At 40.4% G+C, this 15,895-nt stretch overlaps 1 protein-coding gene across 2 annotated transcripts in view; it reads right to left on the reverse strand.

Annotated features, from left to right (window-relative positions):
- The window catches only part of SNX27 (sorting nexin 27), a 73,724-nt gene extending 58,932 nt beyond the window's left edge, over window positions 1-14,792 (reverse strand). For both annotated transcript variants that reach the window (XM_021005271.2, XM_021005267.2), the window contains exon 1: window positions 14,474-14,792. In XM_021005271.2, coding sequence (XP_020860930.1) covers window positions 14,474-14,775 — 302 coding nt within the window. In that variant the 5' untranslated portion in view covers window positions 14,776-14,792. The remainder of the gene's footprint in view (window positions 1-14,473) is intronic.
- Between the last annotated feature and the right edge of the window lie 1,103 nt (window positions 14,793-15,895).

The following is a 15,895-nucleotide window of genomic DNA, read 5'->3' on the forward strand; positions in this document are numbered from 1 at the left end:
ATTAGAGACAAATCTCAAGCTCTTGGCTGAGGCTGAGAAACTGACAAGTGTCTATTCCCTACTAGTCAGCTCTCTAAAGGGGAGAGAAAAGACCAAAATAGCTAATGAGCTGCTCCCTGCTTAAGATGCACTTTAACCTGTGACTTACTGTTCTCCTCAACAATTAGGAGGCACAGTGAGATCAACATAAATCAGACTCATCTGTCTTTTGTGCTTTACCATTTCATCCAAGAGGAACATGAAAATAGGGGAAAATCCCCAAATCTCAAAAATCTTCCAATACAAAGGCAGAATGAACTATAAACATTCTATAATCCTAAAGACAAAGAATTTCAGTTAGATATAGTATTTTTTTAAATATACCTAAGCTTTTAAGGAGTTTATTTTAAAATATACCTAAGCTTTTAAAGATATAGTATTTATTTTAAAATATACCTAAGCTTTTAAGGAGTTAGTATGCACACATATATGTGAGGGTGCATACATAGGCAACTGGGGAAATGAGAAAGTTCATCCATTTCTCTTTTAAAATAAAAGGCAGAATCCTAAGTCTCTGAATATTAAGGTCATCTAAAGACTCGATGATACTAAATTTTATGGTACAAGAGGAAAAAGTGGGTTTGGAGTTTAAAAAAAAACCTTAGTTCAAATCTGAGCTTTACACCTATTTACTACCTATGTGACTTCGGGCAAGTCACTTGTGTGGGCTTCAATTTTCTCATCTATAAAATGAGGGGTTTAGACTAAATGATTTCTAATATCTGCATAGTGGATAAAGTGCCCAGACCCGAAGTAAGGAAGACTCATCTTCCTGAGTTCAAATCTGGCCTCAGACACTTACCAGCTGTGTGATCCTGGGCAAATCACTTAATCCTCTTTGCCTCAGTTTCCTTATCTGTAAAATGAACTGGAGAAAGAAACAGCAAACTACTCCAGTATCTTTGCCAAGAAAACCCCAAATGGAATCAGAATCATTCAGACACAACTGAAAATAACTGCACTAGAAAATACTTTAAAAGAAAAAAAAAACTCATACTGGTTCTACTACTTCAGGAAAGTACTAATATGCTATGTCCTAAACTGTTCAAGTACAGTATTATGACAGTGACTACTTTGCTTTCTATTATGAGCAACAAAATTACATGTTTAAAATTAGAATGTGGCATTCAATATGGGCACAATTAAAAATAAAAGTTTTCTTCCATTCAAAAGGCTTAAAATTTAAAAATAAACTAAATTTGTTTTTAAAAGGATAAACATATCCCAAGCAGCTCAAATTTATGCCAAAGGAGAGTAGGAAGGAAAAGAATAAGAAATAACCATTTTGATATTAAAAAAAAAAACAAGCCTTTATTTCAGGTGAATTCTATGAATAATCACTTGCCTTTTTCCAAAGATAAAGATAACAAAATTCAAGCCCCAAGCCCTTATCACTTCAGATAACATAAAACACAAGGTACAATAGGAATTTCAGACGTCTTCAAGGTGAAACTGCCAAATATCTACCACTAGGTGATCTTTTCTGGTCTTCAAAGACTTTCTACTGCCAACCCAGCAAATTTGGACTATTCCCCTAATTTTTGGGAGAAATGTCCAAGGTGGTAATTCCAATAGGGGGTAAAAAGGTAAAAAATCACCATGGTGGTTTTCTGAACCTTACTTTCTTCTTACTTTCTTATGTTGCATTACCACTACTACCACTCCAGATGAAAAGTCACTTAAAAAAATATAACTAAGTACTGAATCTTTATACAAAAGCAGCTACAAATCTAATTTAGAGGTCTGACAGAAACCTTGATTTTTTAAAAAGTTCTGTGTCACTAAATTTTGTGGCTAATTAAGTCAAGGTCATGGACTCAATTCCCATGAACCACTTAGTTTGCTCTATTCAATCTATAGCCACAGTCCTTTAATCCCAGTCAGCCATCTCCCAAATTGTGGATCAGGGCAAATCTATCCACATCACTGGAAATCAAACAATTATCTACTGGTGACAAGTTAGCCTTCCTGTGTGAAAAATAGCACAGCACAAAAAAAGAATTTCTCCCAAAGAGATCAAGGAAAGAGGAAAAGTACCCATATGTACAAAAATATTTATAGCTGTTCTTTTTGTGGTGGCAAAGAATTGGACATCAAGAGGAAACCCATCAATTGGGGAACAGCTAATACAACCGCACTATAAGAAATGATAAAGGTGGGATAGCAGAAAAGTCTGGGAAGACTTCTATGAACTGATGCAAAGTGAAGTAAGCAGAACCAGGAAAATAATTTATATAATAACAGCAATACTGTGAAGATAATCAACTTTGAAAAACTTAGTAAGTGATCAACACAATGACCAACTACAATTCCAAAGGATTCATGATGAAATATGCTATCTCCAAATAGCAGATGAACTGAGTACAAATTGATTTTTTTTTACATAGCTAATGCAGGAATTTCTTTTGCATGATAATACATATCTGTAAGGGATTTTATTTTTCTTGCTTTCTCAATAGGTGGTAGGGGGAAGGGAACAGGAAAGAATTTGGAACTGTAAATTAAATTACAAATAAAAAAGAATTTGATATTTTTAATGTAGTTGTTTAATAATCAACTTTCAGTACAAACTTAAGTTGAGCAATTAGAGAGGATAACCACGCTCTGAGGGACGGAGGCACATACTTAATATGACTAAGGTATAAAACCATGAGGGACACAAACATATCACAGGCATATATAAATGCTAATCAGAACATAAAGAGCTAAGCTAAAGTAGCCCATCAGTCAAGTGATTCTACAAAGGAAATTGAGTTTTTATTTTCACTGAGATCAACACAAGTAAAAATAACACAACTCAGGATGAAATTTAGATAGTACAATGAACAAGAGGTAGTTTCTAAATGTGGGAAACTCAAAGTAACCAAAATGTGAGAGAAAAAAATTCCACCTTTTTAAGAGACAACATATAAACCACCACCCTACCAATCCACAGATTGCTGCATGTTCCACTGCTACTCATTCAAACATTTATTAAACACTCATTATGTGCAGAACACTATGTGAGTCTCTCCCCTTTAGGGAGTTTACAGTCTAGAGCAAGAGGATAAAATACAAACACAAATAACCTTACATTATTTATTAATTAATATTAACCTATATAGTGTTAGAGGCATGCATTAAAGGTTTACAAAACAGAAGGTAATCTGAGGTCCAAAGAAAATATCATTATCAACAGGGTACCACGAAAATTTCATGGAGAAGGCAGCATCTGAATTGGGTTTCAAAGAGCAAAGGAATCCAACAGGTGTAAATTGAGGAGGGGAAGGTATCCCAAGCCCAGGGAAAAAACCACAGGCAAAGTTAGGGAAGGAGAAAAGCAGAGAGTTCAATTTAAGTGAGGCTGAGAATGTGCCAAGGCACAATATAAGCCTTGAAAAGTACAGCAGCACCCAGATATTGAGCACTTAAGACAAAAAAGCCTGAAATCCATCAGGTAGGCAACAAGAAATTAAAGAGTTTTGGAAAGAGAAATGACCATAACTAAATCTCTTTAGAAGGAAGACTCGTTAAAAAAAAAAAAAAGAACCTGTGGCAGTATTAAGGATAGATTTAAGAAGAGGATGCACTCACTACGTGCATCCTACAAGCAGGGAGAACTGATGAAAGGCTACTATGTTATAATGATCAAGGCTGACCTAGAAGAAAAGGGGAGACTCTACTTACCAGAGGTGGGGGGCTATGGACATAGTATGCTGTGGATACTGTTAGACTTGGCTAATCTGTTAGCTTTGCTAAACAACTTTTTCTCTATATCCTTTTTATTCTGTTACAAAGGATGATTCTCTGAGTTGGGGAGAAAAGGGAGCTATATCTGTTAATAAAGGTGATATGAAAGCAAGAATTCAATAAAAAGTTAAAAAAAAAACAAAACAGGAGGCTATTACAATAATTAAGGCAGGTACTTATGAGATTCTATGTTTAGCTGGTTGCAGTGGAATAGAAACTGAGGATGAGAGGGCAAAGACATGGAACTGATAGGAATTGGTTAACTGATTGTTTATGGATTAAAGTAGAGGGAGGAGTAAAAATGATCCCCAAGTTTTGAAAATGGAAAATTGGATTAATGGTGATGCTACTGGCACTGACAAACAGTAAGGTCAGAAGGTGAAACAAGTTTCAAAGAAATTAAAATAGAGCTCTGGTTTGGACATGTTGAACTCAACATTGTTATCAGTGGGACATCAAAATGGAGATGTCCCGCAGGCAACTGGACACACAAAAGTGGAGCACAGAAGAGGTCAGGGCTATAGATACATATCAGAGCATCTTTCATTCAGGTGGTAGTAATGAATGTAATGAATGAGATTAACAAGGGAAAGAGAAGGCCACAGACTGACCTCAGAAACATCCACATTAAGTGTATGGGAGGCGCATAAACGGCTAAGAAAAGATATGTGTAGTTAGAGGCAGAAGGAGAATCAAGAGAGATGGCTATGTCTTTGAATTCAAAGGAAAGATGACTCTTCAGTAGGAAGAGGTGAAATCAGTATCAAGTTCAGAAAGATCATGAAGAAAGGTCATTGGTGAACTTTGAGAAAGCAGTTTCAGTAGAATGACTGGAATAGAAATTATGGTAAAAGACTGAAGAGAGAGAAGATAGTGAGGAAATGAAAGCATCTGTTTGGAGGCTTCTAATGTTCTAAATTAGGTTCTCTTCTCTCTCAATACTATCCCCTCAGTCATCACCTCTATAAGTTCACCATAAGTTCAATTATCTTCTCTAGAGAGATGACCCCCAAACCTAAGACTGCTCATTACCTGACATTACCAATTACTAATCTGATATTGCTCTGATATCACCAGATTTTCCACAAGAATTTCAAACTCAAACATGTCTACAACATAATACATCCCCTAAACTCAACCCCTTCTAAACGTCAACATTTCTGTTTAAAGCAATACCATCCTTTCAGTCCTTTAGCTCTGTAACCTCACAGTTACATTAACTCTCCTGCCCTTACAATGCCCCCTCACATTCAGTTACCAAGTTTTATTGATTCTACAACCCTGTCTATCAAATCCAACCTCTTCTCTTCACTCACACAGCTACCACCATCACCACCACTGCACTTCAGGACCTCTTATCTGAATCATTACAACAACCTCTCAAATGGAACTCCAACCTTCCATCTAGTCTCACCCTGTCCAATCTATCCTCAACACAGCTGCCAAAATAATCTTTCTAATATCTGACCATGTCACTCCTTTCCTCAAGAAACTTCAATGCTTCTCTATTGCTTTTAGAAGAGAATACAAATTTCTCAGCCCGTAATTATACCCTTTAGAGTCTGACTCCATTCTACCACCTCTGTCTTACACTCACACTCATCCCTCTCCACTGTCTCACTATTGCCTTCAGGATGAAATATAAAATCCTTTGGCATTCAAAGCTCTTCATAACCTGGCCTCCCCTCTACCTTTCTATGGTCCTTCCACCCCTCCACATACTCTGACATCCACTGATACTGGCCTCCTTATGTTCCTTTTTGTCCCCTCCTTATTCTTCCTTGAACAAGATACTCTCATCTGCCAACTCTAGGCATTTTCATTGGTTGTCCCTTGTATTACCTGGAATGCTCTCCTTCCTCATATCCCTCCTGACTTCTCTGTATTCCTTCAAGTCCTGGCTAAAATCCCACCTTCTACAGAAAGCCTCTGTCTTAAATTCAAGGGCCTTATTGATAGTATTTCCAACTTAACCTGTATCTATCTTGTTTGCACAGCGTTGTTTGCATGCTGTCTGCCCCATTAGATTGGGAGCTTCGTGAGAACGAGGAGACCGTCTTCTGTCTTCTTTGTATCCCCAGCACTCAGTACAATGTCTGGCACACAGATGGCACTTAATAAATGCTTACTGACTGACCAACTTCCCAGGCTTATTGCACAATATGCCGCTTTACACAACTTGGATGTTGTGACACAGTGAACAGAGTGATGGCCTTGCAGTCAGGAAGGCCCAAGTTCAAATCCTACCTCAGGCACGAGCTGTGACACCCTGGACAAGACACTTAACCTCTGTATGCCTCAGCTTCTTCATTTGTAAAACGGGGATAACAGCACTTACCTCTGGGGGCTGTTATGATGATATGTGAAGATTATGCGAAATGGTACATGTAAAGCATTTTGTAAACCTTAAGGGGCTACTTAAATGTTAGCTATGTTTATTAATATTTTTTAAACTTTTGGGGTTTTTTTTTTTGTTGGTTTTGTTGCATTTTTTTTGATGAGGCAATCGGGGTTTAGTGACTTGCCCAGGGTCCCACAGCTAGTAAATGTCAAGTGTCTGAGACTGCATTTGAACTCAGGTCCTCCAGACTCCAAGGTCGGAGCTCTATCCACTGCACCACCTAGCTGCCCCTATTATTTTTAAAAGCTGTGGACACTGGTACTAAAGTTAAATTACATATCCTTCCTCTCTTAATGAACAGCCAAGTACTCAAGGGTAAGGCTTCACGGGTTATCAATTGCAATTACTCTTTTGTTCTCTCCTGTTTTCAAGGATTCTACACTGTGAGGGACTGAACTGTATATCTGTCAGGGTTTATATGATGCACTGAAACACAAAAACTTTAGCAATGAAGAATAGAGACAGGGTTGTAGTTGTATAGGGCAGAAGGGTCAAAGAAGTCTTTTTTAAAGTTTGGAGTGACTTAAGTAGGTTTGTAGGTAGGTAGGAAAAAAATCAATGGAGAAAGAAATTGAAGAAACACAAGTGGGTGGGGGAAGAGGTAAGGAGGAGGGAAAGAGGGAGAGAGGGGAAGAGGGGAAGGGGATGGGTAAGAGAGAAGGAGAGGGAGGGGTGTCTACCACAGCAACTTTCTGGAAAAATGGAAAAGAACAGGATCAAGAGGCACTAAATTTAGTACGTAGTAGGGATACTTCTGAGAGGGGAAAAAAAAAGAGAGAGAAACTAATGTTATTAAGAAGCTCAGGGGAACACAGTAGAAAAAGTGAGGAAACGTACATCAAATGGCTGCTCTGCAGGAGAAGCTGGAAGCCAAATGTTTTCAAAACTTCCATTCTCAAAATCAGATAGTGAACAAAGTGTTTTCATTTAATAAGTCTCTTTGCTTAAACATACCAGACAACAGAACTCAACGCAGAATATTCACAGTACCTTCCAAAAATACCCTAACGCTATTTTTTTTTAAAGTCAACGTAGTTAAGCTATTGCATATTTCTGTAAGGTGACTTTTTGGCAGACAGCCCTCCTTGCAACCAGCTAAGAGAATAACTGCATAAGCAAATGCCACCATGCTCCTGTAGGTCATTCTGTACTTTTCCAAAGCAGAATAAGCTTATCACTTATGTCTCAAGTCCACAGAAGATTAAGACCTCTTTTTGAAGTCTTACCATGAGGTCTGACAATCATGGCTGAAGAGTTTTCAGGTAGCTTAAACAAAAACAAATCACTAAAAGGAGATGTTTCTCTAACAGTGAAAGTTCATAGGTGAGAGGAAAACAGCTGTACTCACACAGAATTCTTTATTTCTTGCTCACGTCATTAAATATCCTGCTGATTAAGTATTTCCTCAACTATTATAAGAATATCATTTAGTTGGCAGGGACCAAAAGAATTAGTAATTACCAATGAATTCCAGATATATGTATATTACTCAGTACTTGACTCATTCCATACTAGAAAACTTCACCTTCTTAGTATTCTGGATGACATTTCAATCAAAGAGAATTAACTTTATTGTCATTATTAATCCTTGCATTTGTTTGAAGTGTTTTTCCTTGACTTGCATTTTGAAATTGAACATGGCAGGAGGAAGTGACCCTTGGTATTAAAAAAGATTATTTTCTGTCTTTAATTCCTTTAACTCCCACCAATATGCAACACACTAAAAGGAAAAGGATTAAAGGAAACACTTCTGCATTAAAGATTTAAAAAAAAAAAAAAGAAAGAAACAGATCCACAGGGCAGTCAGCAGAGATGTGACAGAGCCATGAGGGGAACAGGCACCAGATCCTACATCTGCAGACTCAAGATGAGACTGACAGCTTACTTCTATTCCTTAGGAATTAAAAAATCAGATTATAGTAATTTGGGGCTTGAAACATATCGGAAGACTCCAGTTGCTCTCCACCAGCTGCCCTCTTAAATCGAAGTGTCCTTTTTTTTAATTTGAATTTTTCCTTTTTCATCAAAAAAAAAAAAAGCCAAGGAAATAAAACCTAAGACAACACAAGAAAACAGACATCAGAATTTTTGAATCTGGTTCAGTCTTGAGAAAGCTACTCAGCCTCCTAATGCCACAATTTCCCTTTCTAGTAAAAAAGAGACCAATCCCCTTCCCGGATATCATTACATCTGAGCACAAAGAGCCATGTTCTGCCATTCACGTACAAAATAAATGGTAGTGAGCTGCCACTGATTCCTTAAACAAACATTTACTAAGTGCCCTGTGGAAACTCTGTGATAGGTGTTAAGAAATATAGAAAGTTCAGATTAAGACACATTTCCTGTCCTTATGGAGCTTACAATCAAGTAGAGGAATAAGACAGAAATCCAGATGACTAAAATACACAATATTACCTAACTACATTAGAGAGTTACAAAATCAACTGTTAAGTAAGGTCCAAGGGGGGAAGGTCATCACCAGATGCAATTCAGAGAAGGGTTTTAGGGAAGAGGAGGCATTTCAGTGGGACTTAAAAAGATGGATAGTAATTCAACAGGCTTAGCACAGTAGGGAGAGGGGAAATAAGGAGGAGAAGGAAGAGAAGACATTCCAGGCATAGACAACATGGGAAAAAAAGGCAGAGGTAGGACACTACAGGCTGTGTTCTGGGTTCAAAGCAATCCTGTTTGAGGCAAATACAAGTACAAAGAAGAGAATCATAAGGCTGGAGAAGGAGGATGACAAACCACACCATTAAAGGAGCCATGATGAGCTGTACTGCCCACATCCTGACCAAGAGGTCCTGGACTCAAAAGGAGGCATATTTCTGAATATGGCTAAGGTGGGAATTTGTTTTGCTCGACTATGTATGTGTTACAAGGGTTTTGTTTTTCATTTCTCCCCCTCAAGGAGGAGGGAGAGAAAATAAGACTTTTGTTCACTGAAATCACCTAAAAAAATAAAGGTAGGACAGCACCAAATTGTGGCATGCCCTGAATGCCAGACAAAAGAGTCTAAATTTGACCTGGTGTGCAACAGGGAATCACCAAAGACTTGAAGCCAAAGACAAGAGAGACCGGAGATGTGCTACACAAGTGCAATCCAAAGGGCTTGTGCAGTAAATAGATATGAAAACAGAGTAAAAAAGTACAAGGTAACCCCAAGGTTTCAAACATGAGACGCAATGACTGATAAAATCCAACAGTCAGAAATGAAGAAGTTGGAAAAACAATCAGGTGTAGGGAGAAATGGTACAAAGCTCACTTTAGGAACCGAGCTTGAGATGCCCGAGGACATTTAGGTGGAAATATCCTGTAAGAAGATGGAGGTATGGGTCTGGAGCTCAGAAATGAGTTGCAGACTGAAAACAGAGGTATGAGAGTCAATTTCTATGAGGGAGCAGCTGAAGCCATGGGAGTGAATTAGAATGCTAAGGGAGAGAATATGGAGAGAAAACAGGACCACTGGATAGACTCCTTAGGGAAGCTGGTAGAGTATCTCCCTTGAGCTATTATTCTGGTTGTGAGGGTATAGGGCCATATACCTAAGGTATTTCTCCTGTTTGCCTAACAGTTTCCACTTTCAGAGAGTCAGCCAGAATTAGGGGTACAGTAAAGTGAATCTAACTGACTCAGATTAAACCTGAGATTCATTAATACTAAGTTCTAACCAAATGAGCTTTAACAGGCACAGACGGAACCACTGTAGTTAAATAGCAATGATGTACACAGGTTTTAAGCATCACAATGAATTCATTGTGTCAATTAAGTCACTGTACTTCTGTGTCGGATCATAGGATTTCCCAATGAGACTCATTTCAAAGTAATTTGTGGCCTCAGGGGATACGTTAACAAGTCCACATCAGAAACAAACGTAGACACCATCTGAAAGCAAGGTGTCCCAAGCCAACATGACTGGAAAGAGAACTGGTCCCAGAATACCCACCTCATCCATACACAGAGGCAAATGTGTATGTATATTCACAAAGGGCCTCCTCCTAGTCTTAGCCCTGCTATGTGAGCTGCTTCTGAAAGGAAAGTATAGGCTATTTCTGGATTTAGTTTTATTGTTTTCCACTCTCCCTACAAAACTAAGTTATTTCCTGGGTTTATAATTATGATATAGTTCCTTCACCATCAGTCAGTTGAGTAAATATAACAAGGACACAAAATATCTATTAAGTCATCTATCTCACACAACTTAAGAGAATAATTAGGAGGATAAAGACATAAACATAAAGCTATTAAATTATCTGACAGTATCTGGTTGCCCACCAAAATTCTCCTCCTACCTGAGTTTACAAAAACACAGTTGAACTCCAAAGAGGTCAAAATGGCATGTCTTTGGAAAGAATAGTAGGAGAACCAAATAAACCTACTAAATACTGTGTCGCCATTTTTCTAGAACTTTTCTAGGAACTTTGTTTAGAGTAAAATAAAGAAATAAGTTGATGGGTGCAGCATCTTAAATCATGGAAGTGATACAGGTAGAGCTACAAAAGTGAAGTTAATCTTGATACTACAGTCAGTCTACTATCCCATTCTATGCAATATTTAACTGCTTTTCTACCCAGATTAGAACACAGGAACACAACAATTAAATCAATTTTCTAAATAGAGCCTTGGTTCCTTTCCCATAGTGAACATGACAATAAGGACTGAATCCGGAATCCCAGTCGTATAATACACAGATATTTCCCTCTGTCAAAACTAACTGGAGAGCAGAATCATGCCATGCTGGAGAAAGCAGCTCTTTTAAGAGGCCTTAATCAGTTAAGATTTTGTTCTTGAACTTGACTTGCAATGGACACTTCTTGAAGAGCCATCTTTTCCTCCACAGACATTCTTATAGAATAAAGCCAAAACTATTTATGACCTGGAAATCCTCTTTAAAAAGTTATAAAAATCAACTGATTTTCAGTAGGCATTTTCCTAATGCTTTAACTTTTGTTTAGGGGCTAAAGATCCAAGATAAAAGGTACATTTTCCTATGTACTACCACAGACAAACACTATGGTGACTGGCAATTGCCCATCTCAGTGGGACTCCAATCAACCTAATCCAACATGACAAAGCATTAACACGACCTTCACTTACTATATTAACAGACCTACTGACTCTGAAAGCTGGAAACTCTACCCCTACAAGACCAGATCTACCCAACACATACCCAAGAGACCAAGACAAACTCACCAAGTGTCAAAGATAAGCCCTCAAAAATATAGAAGAAAAATCTCAATTCCATATCCAAGCCACAAATTCCATACCCAAAGCCTTCCTCAAGGCAACAAGAAAATCAGTCCAGAACCTTGAGAAATACATTAATCCAAAGAAAATTACCCTGAAGTCAACAGTTCTTTTCCATACTATAACAGTGCAAAGACATAATTATTTTGGTTCAGTTTTTTGGATGCCCTCTTCACTCTTTAAACTGTGGATGCATTCACAACAAAGGACACACTTTCAACACATGTTACATTGGGAAAGATTACAAGTTTGCTAAACAGGAAGGCTTTGAATCTGAAGATTTAGAGCCCAGGAGACCTACTGGTACTTCAATTACCAAACCCTACAATAGAACAATTTCCTAAATCAGATACTGTTTTGTAGAGAAGGAGTAGAAAGTGAACCATTCTGGCTAAACTTAACCCAAACACTATATTACCATATTCCAGTGTAAAAAGAGCCTTTGTGAATAGATTTTTTAAAAGTAATTTCACTTATATCCAAACTTGCACACCTTTTAGTCCTAAATTATAAGTTCCTCTGCCCACTCATAACACTATAAACTGTCCAAACAACTGTACAAAGTGGAAAAACACAACTGTAATTCTTTCAAAAAAAAAACAAAAAAAACCCCCTATAAAACAACAACTTAGTTACATGGAAATTCACAGGATCAAGATGTAAATGTAAGCACAATTCAAACCACAGCTACACAATGATTACCTATCCTCAGCCCTGACCCCGCTCGAGATTTCAACAAGCAAAGCTTTTCTGAGCAAGATATGATAAACCAAAGAACTCATCTGAAAGATAGAGGAGCTCTCTTAAATACTTTACAGAGGAAGAAATGGAATGCTTCTGGGAATAAGCATATAAACTTTTATAGGAAAAAAAACATGTTCACCAACCATGATCAAAACCAGGAAATGAAATCTGTGCTGGGCCCTTCTTCCTCTAGCAATCAGAAATTACCCTTTAGAAGTCAAATCTCCCCATATACATCAAAATATTCATAGCTACACTTTCTGTGGTAGCAAAAAACTGGAAACAAGGTAGGTTACCATGAAGTAGAAAAGAGCTAAATAAAATGTGGCATATGAACGTAATGGAACATTATTGTACCATGAGAAATATTAACATGAATTCTAAAGAGCTTGGGAAGATTCATATTAACTGATGCTGACTCTAAAGGAAGCAGAATCAGAAAAACAATATATGTGATTAATGTTATGTAAATGGAAAGAACAAAGACAAAAAAAACTGAATGGTAAGTGATTATGACTAAGCAAGGTCCCAAAGAAGAGATGAAAAAATGCACCTCTCTCCCCTTTGTGGAAATGTGGGACTATATGTGGAAGAGCACATACACAGTCAGACTCAGTTGAAGTGCTGGTTAATTTTGCTGAACTGTTATTTTTCCTTTTTTTAAAAAAATTCTGTGCTTAGAAGGAATGAAGGAGGTTTATATTCAGAAATGAAGGAGATATAAAAACAAAACATATTAACTTTTTTTTCCCCAAAAAAGCTGGAGGAAAGTCATGTCTACCTAGCAATTGATTTATTACTCTTACTCAGCATGACCAAAGAAAGTACAAGAAAGAGCAAAATTTGAATTTGGAACAGGGGAAGTTGTATAGACAAGGTTTGAAGATGGTTTCCCAATTTGTTCAGTTCTGTGATACAACTGCCACTTTTTTCCATTATATGGTGCCCAGGGAAGCTGCATGGACTTCGAAAAATCAAAAATAAATGAGAATGAACCCAACATGAACTTCCACAAGGAAAGGAAACTGACACCTCCCAAGGGCCGCTGACAGAAGAGAATAATAGTCATAGATTTTCTATGGTCTGGAAAGAACAGAATTCTGGGCTCAGGTAATGGAAAAAGAAAGATCACCACTGCAATACAGGTCTTAGTGCCCTAATGCCCACAAGACTGATATATTGACACACCAAGCTGGGGAAGAGGAGAACTATCTGTAAAGCTGGTGACAGTGGAGGGAAAAAATAAAACATTCATCTATCCAGGGGGAAGGTTTCTAACCCTAAACTCCTAACATGGTAGGTCACTATCACTGAGATAGGAAGGTTGAAGACCTCTGAGGGGAAAGTACCACAGAAGGAGCCAAACATTTAAGGAGGGAGAGGCTACTCCATTCTCCAGACACACCTTCAGGATACTGTCTGCCTCTAAAAACCTGGCCTAACCAACAGTTCTACCAGGTGAAGGCCTGAAGGTAGGGAAGGATTTTTGTGATTGAAAGGAAATTTAGGAAGGATGTGAAATCAAAGACAGAATATCCTAGTAAAGGAGGAGGACGCAAGCCAGTCAGAGAAGGATGTACAAGAGAAAAGGCGTGAGAAAGACAGGCGATACAGAAAGAGTAGTGAAGGACACAAGGGGGAAAGGAATGGAGGCAATGGGAGTACTACCTACACCCAGACCCCCGATGAGCACTAGACACACACACAGACACAGAAAACAGACACACACAGAGTCTTTAAACCTTCAAACATAAATCGAATCCCCTGCCGTTCCGATCTAACACTGGACTGACAATGCAACAGCCCCCCGAAGTGTAGGGGCTGCAATGAGGCTGATGAAGTAGCGAACTTGAAAAGGCAGGGGCTGCAGTGGAGGGGGAGGGAAGGGACGAAACTGTACCGAAAGGCAAAGGCATGAAACTTGGGAGACTGGGGGGTGGGGGGACACAGGAACAGGATGTAGGGCAAGGGAACGGAAAATGCCACCGGCACAAGTGGGACCCAAGGGTGCCCAAAAGGAGGACTCCAACACAGACAAAAGAAAGCAGGGGAGAGGAGGGCAGAGGAGGGCTCCAAGGAGAAGGGAGAGGACAGCCGGGAGCCCCCCCGGGGGACACGGCAGAGCCGCTCACTGTCACGGCACCGGGAGGAGGCGGGGGGGGGCCGCCGGCACGGGGGCTCGGGTCCCGGCCGGCCGGCCCCGGGGGGGGGAGCGGAGAGGTGGGCCCGCCGGGGGAGCAGTGCTGGGGTCAGGGTGGGGGGCGCCGCAGGGACGGAGCCCCGGGGGGCGAGGGCGGGGGCCCCGATACTCACACCTCCAGGATGCGGTCCCCTTTGCGCACCCCGGCCCGGTCGGCCGCCCCCCCGGGCAGCACGGCGCTCACATGCTGCAGCGGCGCGTACAGCTCCCCGTTGATGCTCCGCAGCTGCCCGCCCTCGCTCACTTGGCCCCGCACGTTGAAGCCATAGCCGGACTCAGACTTGACAATGCGCACCACCCGCGGGCCGCCCCCGCCGCCGTTCCCGGCGCCCAGGAGCCCGGACCCGCCGCCGCCGCCGCCGCCGTTCCGCTGAGGGACTGAAGGGTGAATCCCTTCCCCGTCCTCGTCCGCCATCTTGCGAGCGAGCGAGCGAGCCGTACCCCCGCCCCCTCCCCCAAGCCCAATCCTCCCCTCCCTCACACGCTCCCTCCCCTCGGGCTGCCGAGCCAGCGAGCTAGAGCGCGCGCCCGGCCGATGGCGTTCTCTGAGCCGGACAGAAAGAGGAGGGCTGTTGGGTGGCGCGAGGCTTCCCGGGAAGTGTAGTTTATACTGGGAGCGTTCTGTGCGGGGGAGGTCGGACACGGGCCGACTGAGAGGGAGGCGAGGTCAGGCGATGACGTCACGCTGGGAGCGCAGCCTGCCGGGAGTTGTAGTTGATTGCCTTTTCCCGCCTTTTCTGCTAGCCTCAGAACCTCTTCTAGTTAGGGGAGCGTGATGAGCCACAGCTCCAGGATGGCTCATTTGGCAGCTGCTGGTAGTTGACGGTTTTCTTCGTTTTTAGGCAGCTAATGCAGGGAGTACGGTGGCTCCTGGCCCAAGGTGGTCGTGATGAGGTGGAAGAATTGTCTACAGATGAGGAAAAAAATACAGAAAATTGGGCCCTCAAGGAAACTAGGCTACAGTAGATTGTCTAGCCCTGCAGTAATAATCCTACTTGAACAAAAATCAGGTCTCTGCACTTTCACATCGTTTTTAGCCAGTAAATGTGGGAGGAGGTTGACTCCTGGTTCATCATGGTCATGATGAAAGGGAAGAATTGTCTACAGATGAATGGGGAAAAAAAATACGGGAAATTAGGAAGACCAGATTCTGCACACCTGCAATAATGATCCTACCTGAACAAAAAAATATAGGTCTCTGGGCTTTCACCTCCTCCCCATCCTACTCATTCCTTTACATTCCCTCAGCCCTTCTGGTTTCAGTTTGTACTATGGCTATGGCAACCATCACCCAGGTTTTTCTAGGACACTCTTAATCTCAAAAATAACAATTGCATTTTAAAGGACATTTGTGCAAAAAGTGATATTCTTTACCAGGCCATATGTTGCAATTTTTTGGCATGGAAAATAGGATCACTCTCAAAACTATAGTATTCTCTTTTTTAAAATTATTTTAAACGTTTTTATTTAAAGTTTTGAGTTCCAAATTCTGTCCTTCCATCCCCTCCCCCTCCCTGAGATGGTAAGCAATCAGA

The sequence above is a fragment of the Phascolarctos cinereus genome, unplaced genomic scaffold (genome assembly GCF_003287225.1).
Source record: "Phascolarctos cinereus isolate Bilbo 61053 unplaced genomic scaffold, phaCin_HiC Scaffold_5;HRSCAF=322, whole genome shotgun sequence".
NCBI classification, from domain to species: Eukaryota; Metazoa; Chordata; class Mammalia; order Diprotodontia; family Phascolarctidae; genus Phascolarctos; species Phascolarctos cinereus.